Source organism: Poecilia reticulata, chromosome 15, assembly GCF_904066995.2.
Source record: "Poecilia reticulata chromosome 15, P_reticulata-male-v2, whole genome shotgun sequence".
Lineage (NCBI taxonomy): Eukaryota > Metazoa > Chordata > Actinopteri > Cyprinodontiformes > Poeciliidae > Poecilia > Poecilia reticulata.
Genome location: NC_088844.1, coordinates 14,241,352 through 14,261,133, shown reverse-complemented (window position 1 = coordinate 14,261,133; position 19,782 = coordinate 14,241,352). Strand labels below are relative to the sequence as shown.

At 38.0% G+C, this 19,782-nt stretch overlaps 1 protein-coding gene across 2 annotated transcripts in view; it reads right to left on the bottom strand.

Annotated features, from left to right (window-relative positions):
- LOC103476798 (cGMP-dependent protein kinase 1) overlaps nucleotides 1-19,782 on the bottom strand; it is a 91,148-nt gene that overhangs the window by 46,225 nt on the left and 25,141 nt on the right. For both annotated transcript variants that reach the window (XM_008429389.3, XM_008429387.3), the window contains exon 3: nucleotides 10,117-10,230. In XM_008429389.3, the coding sequence (XP_008427611.1) occupies nucleotides 10,117-10,230 (114 nt within the window). The remainder of the gene's footprint in view (nucleotides 1-10,116; nucleotides 10,231-19,782) is intronic.

The window sequence follows — 19,782 nt, the reverse complement described above, 5'->3', positions numbered from 1 at the left end:
TGAGTTCAGTGAGCTCTTCCAACAAAGCTTAGACAAGTTTATATTTACCAATGGGTTGCATCACCGCTTCACTCTGCAAAACTCTCACGCATTCCTCACTTACAGGAGCTGAGAGGAGCAACTGGTGTAATCAAAGCGAGAGGCTTTGCCCTATCCCTACTTATTAATGTAACGTTTCAGAGAGATTAAATCATTTGCTTTGTTTTATGCATGTTTTTTTAAGAAGAGTAACATTTTAAAAAGTGTCCTATTTATATGATTGCTTTGTTTTTCCACTAACTCTCCAAGGATTTGCTGTCTGCTCCTTCAGTTGCACTAATAAAAAAGGTTTTTCAGTTTCTGTGCATTATTTTACCCTTCAGAACCAGAGGTTACTGTAGACATTTCTTAAAGGATCTGCATTTATTAAGTTGACAATAATGGATGGTTCACAGCTGATGCTGAAAAAAGCTATTAACTTCCTAACAAATACTTATGCTAGTAAAGAAATAAACACCTTTTTTTTAGATTTAACAGTTGGAAAGAATCATGTAACATTAAGTACAACAAACAAACAACAAAATATTTTTGAATAACAGCAGCTTATACTTGAGAAAATAAATATATATATAATCAATTTTTCTAATTTCATGATTCTACCAGTTATGTCTTTGAAATTTTATTGTAGTTTATGCTCTGAGTTTACATTCACTTTTAAAATTTCTGAGAAACCACCAATGAATTTCTTAATATTATTGAGGCATCAAACTTTGTGTGTTTGTTTTGTTTTTGTTTTTTGTTTTTGTTTTTTTGGCTTGATTCTTAACATTTACATTTATTCTATGTAGTATAACAAAATTATATATTGAAATAAATATGAAATTTATATGTAGTTACTGTCACATTGAAGGGTTCCTCTTCAGCATGATCACATTGTTAAAATACATTTCTACAGTTTTCAATTCAGTCATATTTAGAAGATGATACTGAGATTTATTATGAAAAAGATCACAGTGAAACAACTTTGACGGAGTGACGTGTAATATCTAAAACCAACTGGTGTGCTATGACAAAAACAGTGCTGTGCTGTCCCTTTCTCACAGTGTTATCGCGCTCACCGCAGGCCTCACAGCATGGCGTGCTGCTCTCATTTTTTTTTTTTTTTTTTTACAAAAAACGGCAATCAGTGCTCTTGAGTGGAAACCATATTTTCCCCTTCGATCAACACAGCAGTACTAACTGCACCAGTTTGAAAACATATTGTTAAATGGGATTTCTATTCAGTTACTCCACCAAAACGCTGACCTCCAAACCGAGATCCACTCTGACGTTACAGCATTCTGAGTCTCAAAGCCAAAAGTACAGGGGGCAAAGTCTGCAGGTCAAATTTCAGTTCATAAAATCCCCATTTTTATGGTGAGGTATCCTATTGAGGAGGATGGAGTCAGAAGACATATTGCCTGACAGAAACAGATTGGACACTTAGCAAACTGGCACCCTAAACAAAGGATCCAATTGCTTTTCCAGTTTAAAGTACTGTTAGGATATTTTGAGTCTTTCTGTGCATTTGGTATGTCAGAATGACTTTTTAACCGCATGTTTATAACTAAATAAATCATTATTGCCCTGACAAAAAAAACTAAATCAACAAGATATGGAGTCGCTTCAGCTGCTCAACATCGTCTAATAATGGAAAGATTCCAGTGCATATTATCTCATTAGCCTTTCCCTATTGTCTCATGAGACAAGTGTAAAAATGTCTAAGAAAAGCAGCTGCACCTGCAGGCCTGTTTTCTAAATCATCGCCGTCTGAAGCATCCTCTCTGGGTGCTTTAACCTTTCAAGTTGTCTGAGGCCTCAGAAGAGCATCTAGCTCAAGGCTCACACCTGCGCACCAACTTAGAACTGGAACAACAGCAGCAGCAGCAGGGACCCCTCAGTACAACTACTCACAAACACAAAAAAATGTACACTGAATCACGGGAGGAAGTGGAAACAGATGACAGAAAAAGCAAAAAAGTTAACTTCAAACTGACTTCAAACAGCTGGGGAAGGAAAATGCTTCTAACCTCACCATGATATCACACGGGTTTGTTTTTTTGTTGGGTTTTTTTTTTTTTTTTTTGCATGCTGGCAACAGTGCTACCATGGCAGCCATGGAAACGGAGCGGATTTCTTTCCTACTTCATCCCACTGGATTTCTATCTGCCAAAGCTATTCTTTCTGTCTTCTTCTCTCTGTTGTAGTGGTTTTTATGGTTCTCTGCTGAAATCCTTTCTCCCGTGACAATTATTATCCTAAACCTCTGCATGAATAATGTGAATTTTAAAAAAAAGATTTGACTCTCAAATATGAACTATTTTTCAAAAATTATAGGCCAGAACTGTTCAAAAATATCCTTTAAGCAATTGTTTTACAGTTCCTGTAGCTCTCCTCACAGTTCAGTCACAACTACAGTAACGTTATCTCAATTCCTTCTCTGCCTTTCTAATTGCTTGTTAGTGCACAAGGCTAAAGTGTGCAGCCAATTTGCTGTTTTACTCATTTTTGCAGTTGCCTCATTATCTTTTAATGCGTCTGTAGGTCTTTCTCATCAGCCCTTCATTTCACTAAAATATGGCTCAACCTCTAATTAAGGTCAGCTTTCTAAAATTGGAAAAGAAAATGCTTCAAGAAGGGTTAAATCTCTTTAATTCCTGTTAGACCTGCCCCTCTGGCCATTATCCGTTTTTACTACTTGGTCATGAATAAGTCCAGCATACAGCAAGTGAAACTCCAAAACACAGGGTTTGATATTACATTAGATAAATAAAAAGGTTTCTAACAGTTTAGCAGAACCACAGTGTGATCATTTGTATCAATATACTGGCTTTAAATTCTGTGTTTATGAACTATTATGCACAGAAAACCCAGACTAACTAAAGATCAAGACAGATTCTTTCAGAACTAAAGCAAGCATTATTATTATTCTCTTATCCTGCTGGTGTCTAGACAAGGACACTCTTATGAATGAAATTTTGATCTCAATAAGTTATTTTTTTCCTGGTTAAATAAAGGTTAAGTGGAAAAAAAATGTGTTAGCTTTCATATGTGTCCTCAAATCAAAGCTCATTCTTGCATTTTATCTCCAGAAAGACAAAGTTGATTGCAAAATGCAAAACCTGCAGCCTAGTCAATAGCAATCTCCAACAATGAAAATAAATAAACTAAAAAAGCAACTGCATGCAACATAGTTTCTTTCTGTGCAGCACCATTTGTGAGGAAATTTATTTAAAGAGTTGAAAGTGTTTTGTTGTTTGTTTTTTTTTTTTTTTTTTTTTGCCAGACACAAATAGGTAATGGATTTTGCTAATGGCTTGTTTCAATAATCAAAAAAATGTAATTACAATGACAACATGGCATAAAATGCTGTTAGTTACTATCTGCACATAAATGCTAATTGACATTCTGTGGCTCTTGCAAAAGTGGTTGAATCTGGCAGACAAAAGAAAGCTTCTCCTCACTGCTACTAAACTATTTGTGAAAAATATTAAAAATGTTACATTTTGTGGCATCCATGGATTACAGCTCATATGTGAAGCATACCTGTCAGAGATGCAACAACAGATAATGTTTCCCACAGAGAACTGAGGAGTATTATTGCTACTGCAACCCAGAGAAAGGGAGAAAACCGGCATACGAACAATCTGACAAGCCTTGTGTTTTATTATTTAAACAACAAAAGCTGTTATTCGCCGCCGTCAGCGCTAGCCGCCATGTTTAACTTTGAGCCTGGTTCACCTAGAAGTTGCATCCTTAAGTTTTTACAAACAAAATACACTCTGAATGGACAAGGTGAGCTTTTTTTGAAACACCGAGCAAACTGTGCTGCACTCACACTGACACATTAACACGTGAACATTTTCTTCTCTGAGGATGATTTCAGAGACAAGTGTTGGCGCGCTCACGGCAGAAGGAAGGGTAGCATTACAGCGACGCACTGAAAGACGTCTCCAGAACAATGTTAGCGAGACATGATCTGCTGTTTTTTAGTCAATCGAGCAATTGTATACTTTTCTTTTCAATACAGACAACTTAAAAATGCACAAAACTAATTCAAAAAAAAATCTTGGATAATTATATTTTACAGAGGCATTGGTCTGTGTAACTATTACTGACACCAGATCACAGCTGCTAAAAGTATTGATTCGTTTTTTTTTATGTTGTGAAATACAAGCCGACTGTTTGGCCTTTTGAAGAAAAGTTGTGTACTTGGTAAAAAGGTCAAGATGGACCACAGAGTTTAATATTAACATGTGCTCTATAAAAGATGTTCTTGCACTCTCTGGAGGTCATGGAGTACATCCTATTTCTACTTCACAAAACGGCCACAAAACAGCAATCAGTTCTCTTGAATGGAAACTCTGCCTTTTTCTTCCTTTGATGGTTCTAGCATTGATCACTGCACCAGGATAGCTGACACAAATTGACACATATACAGACACAATGGTCACTTTTAGTGACAGTTAATGTTGGACTTTTGGTTCCTTGTTATATATTGTCCTTGTCAATGTATGCCTGTCAGTTTTCTTTTTTCCATTTTTCTTTACTGATAAGGAAAAAAAACATGTTTTCTTTTTCTTCTGCTTTACAGAAATTGTATTTGTGCTGGTCTGTCACGTAAAATGCCTCTTCCAATGAAATATGGAGAGGGACTTTTTTTACTTCACAGAATTATGCTACATTTTCCAAGAAGGTAAATATTTTTTTGCCTGTTTGTCGCTTGCAAACAGCAAGTAAATAAAGTAAAAAAAAGTGCACACTGTAACTGATTAAAGATTTCGTAACAAGAATTATGCTCTGGGTCTTAAACTTCTGGAAGTAATGCCGAGTCGGGTAACTTCTATCTCTATGACCATAAGTCAGTGAGTCACTGTGCAGACTCCGATGAGCCAACATGCATATCTGTGAAGTGAAGCCATTAATCTTAAAGGATATATTTGCTCATATCTTGGATGGTCAACAGTAGAGGGAAATAAAAATCTTTCATCATAATGAGAATCCAAGGGATAAATGTCAAAAAAGCTGGGATCATTATGAGAAAGAAAATGTCAGTTTGAGATTAATGTTGATGGTGAGCATATGAAACAAATATATACTGCTTGGCACAAATATGCATGGAATAAATGTATGCATCTGGCAGTAAGTGGTTTTTGCTCCCTTTTTTAATGTGTCCTATCACCACTGTTGATGTCAATTGAGGAGAGCAATTAGAAACATTAGATTTTCATCCAAATACATCCTAATTAATTTCCGAATTAAAGCGGATTTTGTGGCGGTATTTTTTAGCTATAGATTCTCTAATTGTTTCCTGTTGTTCTAAAAGTGCTGGAGACAATTTTAGTGAATGTTAGTTCAAATATAATCCAGTTACACAGTCTTCCCTTCAAACCCGCTGGAGAAAAAAAAATAAGAATTCGCTAGGGTGTACATACCTCTTACTGGAAATCTGCGATAAATTAGGACAGAAAACACTAAGCCCTGATTTTTGTATGGGCAGAAATTGTCTCAAAGTCAGCAAATGTTTGACTTTTTATTATATATAATTCATGCATGGAAAGAGCTTCAGGTCTAAAACCTGCACACATTAATGTCTCCTAATGTGTGTCGGCTAGCTGGAAATACCCAGCTGTACCCTACCGGCTTCTTTCATACACAAACACTCCCTCATACCTGGATCCCCCACTTAAATACTCTAAGAAGCCTTGAAGTTACCACAGATTTATGACACTGTCAATGTTTACAAGCTAAAATCTTCATGTGCGTAACAGTTAGTCCTCCGAGAGATGAAGACAAAGACTTGCTTTTCCATCACTGCTATAAAAGATGGAGCTTACAGATATAATCTCTCTCACTGATTGTATTTGGAGTGACTGGCAGTGACATTACTTTCTTAGAGATGACTGCTCTGAAAACAAGGCCTGGATTCCCAACAACCTTTTATCTGTGGTGTTACTGAACAATCGTGTTTGTCTGTCTTGTGTGCATGTGTGTGTGTGCGTGTGTGTGTGTGTGCGTGTGTGAGCTCCGTCCGTTAAATGTGTATCACCATGCAGGTCGCATGTAGGTATTGTATGTCAACATTGTGCATTCTAAACTGTGAATTCATTCAGCACAGGTCCATTGTTGTGATCAACACTGTCACAGTACAAAACGCCGTCGTCCCTCTTTGTTATTCTGACAGCAGTGCACACAAGCTGAAGTATTACTCACATGATCTTTAAGAAGTCATTTTGCCTTAGGATATCCTCTCTATTAGACTGTTTATGTGCATATAAATGCAGCATCTGACAGTCAGCGACTCATATGATTACCATCCATTTACACTGTCTCTGCTGTCAGAAGGAAACAAGATACACCTCATAAAGATAGCAGCTTGAAATGAGATCGTTTTTGCTTTAACAGCACTGCGATAAAATAGCCTCATAACTTTGACAAAAGGGTAGTTATATGCAGCCTGCAGTCGCTATGAAGCTAAACTGGCTTGAAGTGGAGGAGATTATGACTGACTTTTTATTTTAGGAGAAACTGTTTTCTGAAATGCTCAAGGCTCAGAACCATTACTTCCTACATGCTGATTTACATGCAGGCACTGAGCTGTGAATTTAGGAATTATTCACTTTTGGTAAAATCGGCATCTTATTCTGAACATCAAAAGCAAATTAAAAAGCTCAGGTTTCATGTATCAAGTCATTTTAAAAACTGTGATTTCAAAACAACTGATTTTTTTGTCTATTTTGTTTGTTAAAGTCCTGGAAGTAATGCAGAGTAGCCCCTCGTTTAAATGCTGCTGCACATGGCTTATCAGCTGGCTGAAAAATTCCTACACCTGGATTAAAAAGAAGATCAATTCAACTGTTTGGTATATTTTTGGTTCCCAAAACAATCCTTCAGTCGACACTAAAGAACCACCACTTGTTACATATTTTTACCTAATCCATATTTCAAAGTTTACTCCACTGCCCGCTCAACTGCAATGCCGGTGTGACATAAATTTCTTCATCTGGATCTGCCAACTAGATGTCTGCAGACATCCGTGCGCATCTGAGTGTTTTGCGACCATGGTGTATGTGTAACCCCAACAGAGACTAAACAAATCCCATTCTAAGCTTGGTGCCACATTGAGCACATAACAAAACACATCACAAATGAAAATGTGTGGAGGAAAAATAAACTCCACTGATATTCTGTTGGGACATCAAGTTCAAATCGTATCGATGCTTAGATGCACTTAACAGTTTGACTGAAACATACATTTAAAAGGATTTATTTCTTCTGCATCAGAATTCAATTGTAAATTTGCAGTTGCAACTTTAAGCCAACAGAATTTGGATGGTAAACTGCAGATTCAAAGAGGTTCTCTATGAAGTGAAAACTAATGTGGATGGTTCTCAACAGCAGAATTCAAATACCTGTGTATCTGTTTCTTATTATGGAGTTTATTGGTAATTAATTTGTCATATACTTTCACTGTCATTTGTCCATGCTTTTTTGTGGTGCTATGCTGAATAATGTTTTGATATGCAATCCATTCAAAACACCTCGATATTTAAATGCTTTAAGAACTTATTTTTTTCCTACTGTCCCCTTCTCCCGTTTCAAGACAACATAAAAACAATTTAGTCTGCAGCCTTTTGATGGAGCTTCCTCCTTGTATTGTCACTGCTGTCCTGTTATCATCTCCATTTGTCTCTCACTCAAACCTTTTTCTTCCACTCTTGTTTCCAGCCTGCATCTACCTCACCGCCATCATGTGGAAATAATGCGACGCAGCTTGATGACAAAGGAACTCTTCTGAGTCTCAGGAGAGTCTCGGACTGCATGTGAAATCTTACTTCACTTGCCGAGACTGGCTGAGTCAAACCCCAAATGAGGCCATAGCTTTACACTTAAGTGTCTGCATCTAGGAACTGAACATAACATATTGATTAGAGGAGCATTCAGGGGGCACTAAGCATCCTGGAAGGTGCAGTGCTGCTCATAATGTCTGCGTAAGTTATTTTAAGGGCTTGTTTCTTTAGGGAGAATGCAAAATAGCAAATACTCTAAAAGGATGAAAGGTTGGGAATGGGAATATTTTTTGAATGTGCTGACGCAGGAACATTTTTACTATGCAATTAAAATAATTTGTGGTAATTCATTAAACAAACCATGGCAGTTTGCCGATTCCCAAATCACCCTTGAAATGGTTAAATCAAAATTTTTTAATAAAGATCAGAGTTTAAAAATTGCTGCAAAAGAAATTGTGAATAAAAATGCCACTCTAACTTTTCAGGTCTAGTCTGTCTGTAAATAAACACGTATTTCCAAAATGTACATATAATTTCTCTTCTACTGGTCCCAAAAATAAGCAAAGGTTTTAGCAAAAGTGTGTCGTTTACATTGTGTTGGACCTGCAGTTTTTTTGAAATAACAAATACAGAAGTAAAACAAAAAGTACTCTTATGAAGAAATAAAATATCTAATAACACTGAATATTCCAGAATAATCTCAGTTCAGAGCAGCCGGTTCCTTCACCAGTGAGCCGCTGAAGACACTTTGGTGACTCGTACAAGCTTAAGATATTTCCTCATCAAGCTTTGCCTTATGAGACGTTCTCATCCAATGCAAACCCAATACTGCTTATTGTTTCGTATTGTGAGCTTGTAAGTTAAATTCCTAAGTAAAAGCCTTACCTCAACACAAATAGGCGGTTCATCCAAATTCTAAAGATATAATTACTCACGGAGGGGGACTTAGGAGATTACCGTATGTGATTAAAATTAACTGAGGTTACATCCTCCTACAGAGCTGCATGCACAGATCAAATTAAACTGCTTGATTGGAATGTGAGTCTCTGTAAGCACTACTGGCTGCATGATTTCCATTAGAGACTATCACCTTTAATAGCCGCCCTGGCAGCTGAATTCCTTGGTACATTCATGTGTAGCGACACGCATTAAAGTAAAGACAGTCATCCTAAGAGACAGCGCCAGTGACCCTGTTAAACCAAACACACTTTTGGCCGTGTAGACAATTACATCATTTGTTCCATGCATGGGTTTTTTTTTTTTTATTAAAGCGCGGCAGGAAGTATGGGCCGATGGGCTGGTAGATGGGCAAAATAAAACACAAAAGAGAAAGCCAGACGCTCTGTCGCCAGTAGGAAGGGGAATATTTTATCCCGTAAGAGTTGGCTCATCTCCCCGTGGACACCTGTTGCCATAGTAACTGGAGCTGGGAGTTTGGTCGGTTTGGCTGGTTCGTTGGACTTGAGAAGGGTCAGCACAGGCCACGCAAGTTTCCGACCATGAAATGGTTGACCCCGCCTCGTCCACACTTTAACAGGATGGAGGAACCTTTGCCCTTTGTGTATTCATTAAATCCAAGGTTACTATCAGATTTTTTTTTTATAAGACTTGGAAATATGAGCCAGCTCTTGATATAAATATATATTGAAATCTCTTCTCAGTTCATCCATATCATCCTGAATGTTCCTTTGTTTCAATTCGCCCCAACTCTGACCTGCCTGCATCTGTCTTAATCCATGCATACAAATATCCTTTCACCAATTAGACCATGCCTCACCTCGTCTCACCTTTTGTCTTTTTATTATTCCGCTCAAACACAAATTTGGAGCCACTTCCTATTTCTTGCCTCACCTAAACACACATTTTTCATTTTGACATGCTATCTTGCGAGCTTTCGAATGTGTGTAATCCACCATCTGTCCTGTGCTTCCTCAGTCTCCTCTCTTTAATCTATCAGGCTATTCAAATTGCCAGTCTGATGGACCACCTACTCACCCACTGTGCATCTCTCTGAGCTGGGGCTCTGACATGTGAAAGAGCAAGAAGCAGTAAACCTTGACATTCGTCTCACTCCGGGTCTCGCAGCACTTGGCTGAAGTGCTGCAAAAACTCACACTGCTGATGGGCAGCTTTTGATAACTCAAGAACAATACTAGACACACATTCCTGCTGCAACAGACCTAAAGTCTTCTACTATGAGACTGCATATTTCATTGAACATGTGTGTTCAATGCGTCACCGTGGCAACATGTGGACATTTGAACAGGGACTCGTGTGGAAATGTTTTAAGGTGTCTGTGAAGACTCACTCTTGACAGTGGCTGTCCTGGTGCAGTTGTAGAGAATAGCCAGCTCCCCAAACACCTTTCCTGGCCCCATGGTGCAGAGCTTCAAGCTTTCCTTTGTCACCTCCACCTTACCATCTGAAAAAGTCACAGAGATGCAGAAAAAGAAAAAAAAAAAGCATTTATTGTAATAGTTTCAGCTTGCACAGTAGATTAGCCAAGTTTGACACTAAATTAAGTTTCTGCGGCAAAGTTTCAATGAGGAAGTGGAATGGATGTAAGTGTTTGAGTATTTCACTTCAAAATAAGTATATTAATTAAGGCAATTAGTGTACATCTTAAGTGATATACACTAATAGGACTAAATTAAAAATTTTTCATCTTAATTTACCGCTTTGCCAAAGTATGTCTCTGCCATTAACCTTTCCACATTTTGTCGCATAAGAACCATGAACCTTCATTTATTTTATTTTGAATTTTAGTGCTAGATCAACACAAGTCATCCAGCTGAACCACTGTGTTTTTGAGCTTAAAAAATGTTTAAAGTTGACAGGAAACTTGAAAATATTCCTGGGTAATTAAGTGTTATTGGAAAGATTTTGTATCAATACCTAAACACTAACTATAAGGTGTTTAAAAGACAAAAGATTATAAAAATAAAATTAAAATTAACATAATTTGTAGGCCCTTCAGATGTTTCATCCTATTATAGAATAAATAAACAAGCAGTGCTTAGCCTGGTGGCCCGCCAGGCTTATAATACACTGGGGGAAACTCTGCTGTCTTTTTCTTTTATGGAAAAATGGATAATACAGGTAATGTGAAAACAGTTTAACAAAACTGGATCCTTCTTTCGATGAAATGTCACCTAATTTCAGGAGTAAGTCTCTTCTCTAGTTGTTATTTTTTGCTATTGCAAGAAAATAGCAAATTGGAAGTGCGCAGTATATTTTTTACCCCAGTCAGCAACATGTTATCTATTACCACCCAGGATGAAACTATACACAGAGAGGAAGTCGTTAAGTGTGTCACCATCTCATCAGACTCCTTCCTGTGACTCTCAATGTTCTTATGCAACAGCTCTGTTTCCAAAAGGGAGAATTTCTGTAGCATTAAGATGAAAATGTAGAGAAAGAGTGAAAAGCCTTTCAGTCTAAGACTTTAATAAATCTTTACACTAACACTTCAATTATCAGCTGAAGTATTAAAACAAGATTCAAATTGTCACCTAGTGACTAATTGTCCAAATGTTACTGTGCAAAAGTCTGAGCTTTTAAAATAACTGAGAATACCTTCGATATTTTAATTTGTGAGAACATGAAACTAAACACAAAGTAAAATACAACAATCTGCAAAATCTGCTTCCTGTATTCTTAGATCTTTTGGAAAAACTGAAGCTAATAACATCGACTCTTAGAGTGTGCCCTGGTTTTTCTCTAGGGACAAATGAAACTCTTCCTTCCCATTTTATAGAGACAAAATATTTCAAAAGCTTGACATAGCTGAAATAGATGTAACATCAGCCAAGTTTTACAGAGCACAAAAAAAACAGTTCTCTGCTAAGTTAAAAACAAAATCTATGCCTAAAGGAAAGCTACTTATGGTTGAAAAATCTATTCTTTAAAACAGATCATCATAATGATCCTCCTCCTCCCCTTTCAACACTGGATTTAAATGAAAAAGTATGCATATTTCAGAACACAGTAAATATTTTAAGACAGCTGTTTATCATCTTGAAAGCACTCACCTCATATGCAAAGATACCGATTTAATTTCAAGCAACTATGAAGTATGACTACCAATTTGCCAACATAAAATTAAGTGGTCGGGGTTTAAATTTATTTCTGGCTACTACCAAGACAGACATGAAGAAAAGCCAATGTTACATCATAAGTGAGATTACAGGGTGGCTACTATGGAACCAGTCAAAACCACAGCCTTGTCTTAGCTACATTTTAACACGCTGTGTATATAATTGTAGCTGTAAATAATCCAACTACCTATCCAAGGGATGCACATAAACAGGACAAAGGAAGTGGTAAATGTATCTGTTTCATACTCTGAATCACTTTGGGTATCAGTCCTGATGCCCAGGCTTAGAGCTCCACACTCTGCTTCTTTGGTCAAACTGATGATTTCTCCACCGTAACAAAACATCTGCTGTAATTTTCTGTTCTCTATTCAGGTATCCCTATAGTGTCAATTAAAACCCCCAGAAACATGAATCACAGAAGCAGACAGAAGGAGAAAAACTTCCAAACCCAAGAAGAATGACCGTGTTTTGTAGAGCGACCCCACGGCCCTCTGCAAAGCCATGACGCACATAATGTGGTTGTTTTACTCATCCATCTTTAAAACTACCACATTATGTGCATCTTTGCTTTGTCAGCCAGCTGTCTATTCAGTAGCTGGCCATGTGGCTCCTCCTCGAAAATAAGCTGTTATTAGTCTTTTGAATTTGAAGGTTTATTTATTTCAACTTTTCTTTTTTATTTTAATAAAAAATAAAGGAAAACTGATTGTTTTGGGGTTTTCTGAGGCCATGAATAATTGATTGGTAAAGACAAAGTTGACATTAGAACACAAACAGAAAGCAGTAATTAAATAAAATCCTGAAAGAGGTCAGCAGTGACAAAAAGAAATCCTGAATTTGGAAAGCTTGCTGACCGCAGGCCTCGAGGGAATTATTTATCATTTCTACTGCCAGGAATAGAAATAATAACAATGTTAATTTATTGAAATTTCATAAATTATCTGTTTGTTTCTTGTTTTGTTTTGGGGGGGTTTTCTAAACCGACTCTGGGAAGTTCACACACACACACGCACACACACACACACGCTCACGCACACACGCACACACCCACAGCACCTCCCCTGACAAAAACACACATGCTCACAGGGTCCAGCTCATTTCCTGTTTTTGCATCTAATAATACCTGCTTTATCGTGCTGCTTTGTTATTCAGTGGAACTGAAAAATTCACCAGAAATTTTACTCTCTCATGATGAACCCTCATTCAAATTAAGGCACATGCAAAACCAAATGATCACATTATGTAAACAAGCTGATATGGCTGTACAGTTCGTACTGTCATCAGTGAATGTGATGTCAAAAAGCAAACAAGAAATGTGATACATTGAGAACACAGCGTGTGCTACATATGAAGAATGCCCACTGCTATTAGCTTATCACTGTCAGTGGACGTCGGCATGTCTTCCTCCCCCCCCAGGCTGTGTGAACAGGTTTAATGGTTGATCATTTGAATGCGAGTCGCAGTGTGCCTCACATAGCGGGGCATCGGAGCACACCTCAGAGCAGACTTTTCTTTGGCTCAAGATCAGATGAATTTTCTGCCTGGATTTCTGATTAAACGGCCTAACTCTGCCTCACACCAGGCACTGGTGAGGACTTGTCATATAATGAGAAACATCAAAACTCTACCAGTAGGGGTTCGAGTTCTCTCCTGCGACGAAGGACGTCTTGACCCTTTCTTGTGAATCGTTCACATACAGAATTTTCTCTTTTTGACTAAACGCCATTTCTATGCAGGAAATGTGAGTTCAATTCAAATAGAAAAGGAGGCCAAACATTAATTCCCAACCAAAACAGAAGACTGCCTCTAACGTTTTTAAAGTCAAGGAGCAATACACCATTTATCTCCATCCTGGCCTTCTTTTTATTATGTTTCTCTAAGACTATAAAGTGAACATAAGGAAACAGGATGTTGGGGAGTTCAAATCTCTGAGGATATAACACAACCAAAATCCCATTATGATTGACCGCAACCTTCCGGCACAGTTCAGGGGTCAAATTAACCAATACCATTTTTTTTTTTTTTCCATCTGACCATTGCAAGAAAAACAAAATCAAGCAAAGCATGTTTTTATCCTGCAACAGCAGCTCAAAAATGGAAGTCTTGAAGATTTTTGGTGCTAGAGCACTGAAGTTTACTCTTGTGACTTCAGCTCAGCAATAAAAAACAAACAAGCTGCACTCAATGGTTTAGAGCAGTTAAAGCCGCAGTAAAACACCAGACTGAAGCTGAAAGCCCATGTGTTGAGTTTGAGCAAGGGATATATTAAATGGCCACTGAAATATGTTTAATAAACCGACAGTTTTACAAGAAAAAACTGAATTTGTTCTTTATTAGGAAAAAAATATGCTGTTCCTCTGAGACGGTCTGATCAAATTGATCTATTTTGGCATCTATCTATTTATCAGCTGCTTGCCCTTGCTCTGTGTTCACTGCTGACTCCAATAAAGGCAAGTATGATATCAGTGATATCCAAAGGGTTAGTCTGTGTTGGGTTTGCTCTAAAGTTGAACATTGATCTGTCCTGCTCTGTAATGAGTCAGCACAGCCCGTCAGCTGTGACAAACCTGATTGTTTACTGGTGGCTGTGCAGAGAATCCTGATCTCTGAGATAGATTTTCCTCGACATCGATTAGCTCATCTCATTCTCTCTGAATTAATGATTAGTTAAAATGGTCAACATTTGCACAAAATTTATAAACCCAAGTCCCTCGGATCGCAGGGCTGTGACAAAAATCAAGGGCAAGGCCTTGTCAGGCACTATCAAGTGCCTCCCTCAAGTTCGAAACAGAATAAATCCTTAAGTTTGAGAAAATACCAATGCAAACTTGAGCCAAGGGCAAGAGCAAACAAAGACGATAAGCAGCTAGAAGAAGTGTTGACAAATTTAGAGTTTTTTTAATCGCGCAGAGGAAAATGGGAATGACGTTTGTTGAGTTCAAAGCACTACCAGAAAAAAAAAAACACGTTGTTTCAGCAAGCCTCTGTGTGCGTGCGTGCGTGCGTGCGTGCGTGCGTGCGTGCGTGCGTGCGTGCGTGCGTGTATGCGTGTGTGTGCGTGTGTGTGTGTGTGTGTGTGTGTGCCTGACAGATAGTATAGCCGCAAGATGTTACACACCAAGGAGAAGCAGGTCTTCAATAGACTGCCATTGAAGAAGTTTATAGAAAGGATTTTTTTTTTACTTAAAACTTTGAATGCTAAAGGTGAAACATTAATCGTCCGTGAGTCGTTAACTCAACCCTGTCAGCCAAAGGGCTGCATCAACAGATTGTCCCCTTTTGCCTCTGATCTCCTCAAATCAGCCAGGAGTGCTGCATGTCACAGAGTTCTTCCAAGCATTTACTCCAGTCATATCATTATGAAGCATGAATGAACCTAGTAGCAGCTGAAAAGTGTAAGAAAGGATAGGTGATTGGAAGGACAGAAAAAAATATCTGGAAAGAGATCATTAAAAAACAAACCAATGAAGGGTTTTCCTGCGAAGATCGGTCTTGAATAATTTAATTCAATTCACGGGTGTTTTCCATCTGACTCCTTCCCTTGAAAAAACATAACAAGTCTTAGTTATTATCGCAGGTAAACAATTGCTCACAGATTTCAGAAAATCTCCAAAATGGAATTGATTCTGAAGCCACAGGAAAATGTTAGAAACCTATTTGAGCCTCTGAAGAGTTTTGACCACACTAACCTATTGTTAGATAGATTGTGTTCAAATGGGGAGGATACAGGACAAGTCTCAGCCTCCCCAAGAGTGACTGGCCATCAACAATCCTCTGAAATGACAGGTCTGTGACAGTCTGTGAGATTAGGAACCCAGGAAAACCATTATTGGACCAGGTGTTTGTTCTCAAATCAGTGACTGTAAAATTGTATCATCACAATAACTATGAGCAACAATAGTGTGTATTTTAGTGCTATAACAAAAAGCAGCTCTGTTCTCCATCTTAGAGAGGTGACATTCAAGAGTCAAAACTTGCTGAAGTGTTGTGGACAGGAGGTGGGAACCAAATCCTTTGGTTCCCACCAAAGGATATTTTTTAGGCTCTTAGTTATTAGAGACGATCTAAGGATGTTAAGCTTAGCTGAACAGAAAATACCGGTAGCTCAAAAAAGCTTTGACCTTGAACTAAGAAACTACTGCATCTGGTGACAAAATGGCTTTATAATAGTATAATTGTACTCGGCTTTCTGTTGTGGTCACAACCTACTAATTCAAGAGCAGAGACAACGTTTCAGACAGCGAAAGAAGCAACACCGAGAAGCTCAATAACGCATACATTTATGATAAAAAAAAAGTTTAAAAAAAAAAAAAGACATGATGGTGACTTTTCTGAAAGAGTATTTAAAAACTCTCTTTGGGATTAGCGCTGTTAGCTAACTGTATATGCAATCTCGCTGTGAGTTTTCCATATTTTAACCACTACCCCACCTCGTGTCACAGTCTTCCAGAAGCCTGCTAACATTTTCAAATTATTTATGCTATTTAACAGAGAAGTTTCTGTAACTAAACTTCCCATGCTTTAGTTCAGTTAGAATTAGCAAAACTGCTTCCGTTTTCTAAATGCAAGAATCATAACCATGTGATGTTTTCAGACAATTTTGTTTTAATATAATTTATTTTTTCTGAAAAGCATCAGTCGTCCTGCATCAAAACCAATCTATTGACATAATGCAGCCGCCCTCCTACTGCTGCATTCAATCTCAGTTTCATCACACAACAGGACACATCTCCAAACCATTATGGTCTGTGCAACTGAAAGTGTTTGTAAACTGTCTTTTCTATGTTTCCTCTGGAAGAAACACTTTTTCTTTCATGAGTGGCCTTCTAACCCATGGCCACAGCACTTGTTTCCTTGTGGTTAATTACATCCTTTTACCAGATTCTGGTACCATTTTCACAAATACTTTTATGTTTCTTCTGCGGTTTATTGGCATTTTACACCAAATCATGTCTATCTCAGGGGTTAAAGAGCCCTCCTCTTTCCATAACAATTTGATGGTCAGATTAATGAGGCAACTTGATTAGTATTCTATTTTTAGCATCACTATTGTTTTTTAAAATCTTTTGTCAAGTGCCTATGGACAAAATCCTCACTTTTGCCAAGTGTGTTTTGTCAAGAAGCAGTGGAGCAGCTATGCACCTCTCTGTAAATCAGACCTGGAGAGTAGACCGGCTGACGTCAAACTGTCTCTCTTAAATGTAAGCTACAACAAAAGGGTGACAAAAGGTGGGGGTCGAGGGGCGAGAGCGGCAAGAGGAATCGGGTGAAAGACGGAGGCAGACTTGAAGAGAGGACAATAAGAACAGCAGGTGAGAAAAGGCCCTGCGGGTCAGGTGCACCTGATGCGACAGGTATTCACAGTTGAACATCTCATCATTGAAGTCGAGAGAACGTCACATCTTTTTCACCTCGACCGAGGAGTGTTCCTGCAGAGCCCCGTACCGCCAGCACTGAGAAAAATTGCACGGCAGCTATGCAGAGAGCGCAAGAAAGACCTAAAGACTATATTCAGTGACTTGTCAAAAGAAACGAAAGGACAGCTGCTTTCAACCTTTTTACATCATTGTGCCTCAGAGACAGTATTCAGCAGGAATATGCTGTAGCTCTTCAGGTCTTCCTTTCAAGGCCGCTCATCTTCACACATAAAGTTAGTTCCAATGTGTGGAAGTGATAGGACGTGTGGGGGAAGATATCACAGCTGTCCACTTGTCTGTGGCTTCTCTTTCTCTCTCTCTGCTTCCATTAAGACATTATAAAAGGCCTGATGCCATGCCTGCTGCTCTACTTCTCATCAAACTCTGATTATGGTTGCTGTGTTGACAAGTTGATTGGTTGGCCAAGTGGGGAGGCAACTGAAAATGATCATTTATTCATACATTAAATGCAGCCTTGTAATTAGCAGCTAACAATCTTATGTGCAGCGTTGCTTTTATGCAAATTTGTCAATTTAAAAAGCTCTAACATTAATAACATCAGTAAACACATTAATGTGGTATCTTAAAAAAAACAGCAACAAAAGTACCTCTTTAATTTTAGCATCCACTCAATTCAAGTACCTTGCTGTGTGACTACAGACATGAGAGGGGATGTGCAGCACAAAAAAACTCACTTTTTGATACTTCATATCAGCACAATACAAAATATCTTCTTCACTTCTGATATCCATCTAATTTATCTCATTATGCTGAGAAATTCTCCCTTTGTTTTTTTCCGAAATGAGCTGAATCCTTCATAATTATCCAGTAATCTTGTGGAAAATTAGATTGAAAATGAGTCTCTCCTTCATGTGATCCTATGCAGATTTCTAAATGGATGCCATGACTGCTTGGGAAGGGTGTGGGAGGGGAAGTCCATCACCGGGGAGCTGGTTGAGGCACAAACGCCAAAGTAACTAAATGCAAAGAAGACAACATAAATTACCAAACTGTCACAACAAAACAAGCTACGTTATCTTAAGACGAGGATAATTAAGTGGCGTTCTGCTTATGACGGCTACAGCACAGACATTGTCAGCCATTTTGTTTCACAGAGAGGATGTTCAGAGTTGCTTCGTAAGTGAGAGGTAGGAACCCGCCCAGGGTTTATTTAAAACTAAAAATATGTCCATTTCATTTGTGTTTTAAAACACATACAGTTGTTTTAACAGCATTTTTTATGATAAAAAAAAGTTTGCGTTCATAAATGTAAATGATGTTCAGTCTCTTCTCTCTTCACTGAGACAAATGAAGAGATAAATGTGAAACTCGGAGAGGACAGAATGGCAAAACACCAGCCATCCTTTCTAACCTCAATAGACGCCTCCGAATGTAAAACAAAAAAAAGACAGCCTGGTCTACCTGCCTTTCCAGCACCTCCTCTTTGTGTCTCTCAGTAAAACACATTAGCAATAACAATAAGACCACAAATGTAAACATCTCATCATTAGATGTACAGAGCAGTGAAGAGAGAAAGAGAGTTGGAAGGAGAAAAGAACAATGATGCACTGGTACAAGGACACACTGTCCTTTCTACTTCCAGGCTTCTGTAGTTGGAGGAACAGTTTCAAGTGTTAGTGCATCTATTCATAGTTATTGATCATTACCTGAGTAGAAAAATAAAAAATAAGAAAGAAAGATATAGTAGCAATGTCTAGAACAACATAAGCGATGAAGAAGAGCAGGAAAGGAAGTTTGGTTTTTAGACTTGATTCATTTTGTGCTTAAATCTTGACGAAAAGGCAGCACTATGACTACAACAGCACGCTGCAGAGATTTAGAAGACTTTTCCAAATCCACAAATAATGTTTTCTTGGAAGCGTGCGCCGTATTAGGGTGTGCTTTATCAAGTGAGCTCTGGAATGACTTTCGTTTCATGAGAAATCATTGTAGTGTGTAAAAGAACTGCACCTTGCATCAAAAGCAGTAACGTACGGCCGCTGCTTATATCCACTTATTGTAGCTGATCTTGCTATGACTTAAGTTTCCTTTTTGCCTATAAAATTGAGCTAATTTAGTATTTGAAATGCTTTTAATTATTTTCTATTTGTCAAAGACACAGGTAAAGAGATATTGTCCTTTCTTTGGTTTGCGGCTGCATGATTGCATTCATGTGTGTTTTACTTAAAACATTTAGGTATATATTTTTAGAAGACAACATGGGATTAAATGTGAACTGTTGCCTTTGGCAAAAAGGTCCATGTGTAGAGTACTGGCTGCATTGTTCAGTAATGTCAATAAACTTTGAAGAATAAGAGTATGACGGAATAAAAGGAAGTCAAAATTCTTTTTTTTTCTTGAAAAAAAAATTTTAAAAGTCCAGCCATTACTTTGAGTCTTAGGCATTTCCTGTAGATGATGAAAAAGAAAAATGCTGTCAATTTAAGTTGATTCTGATTG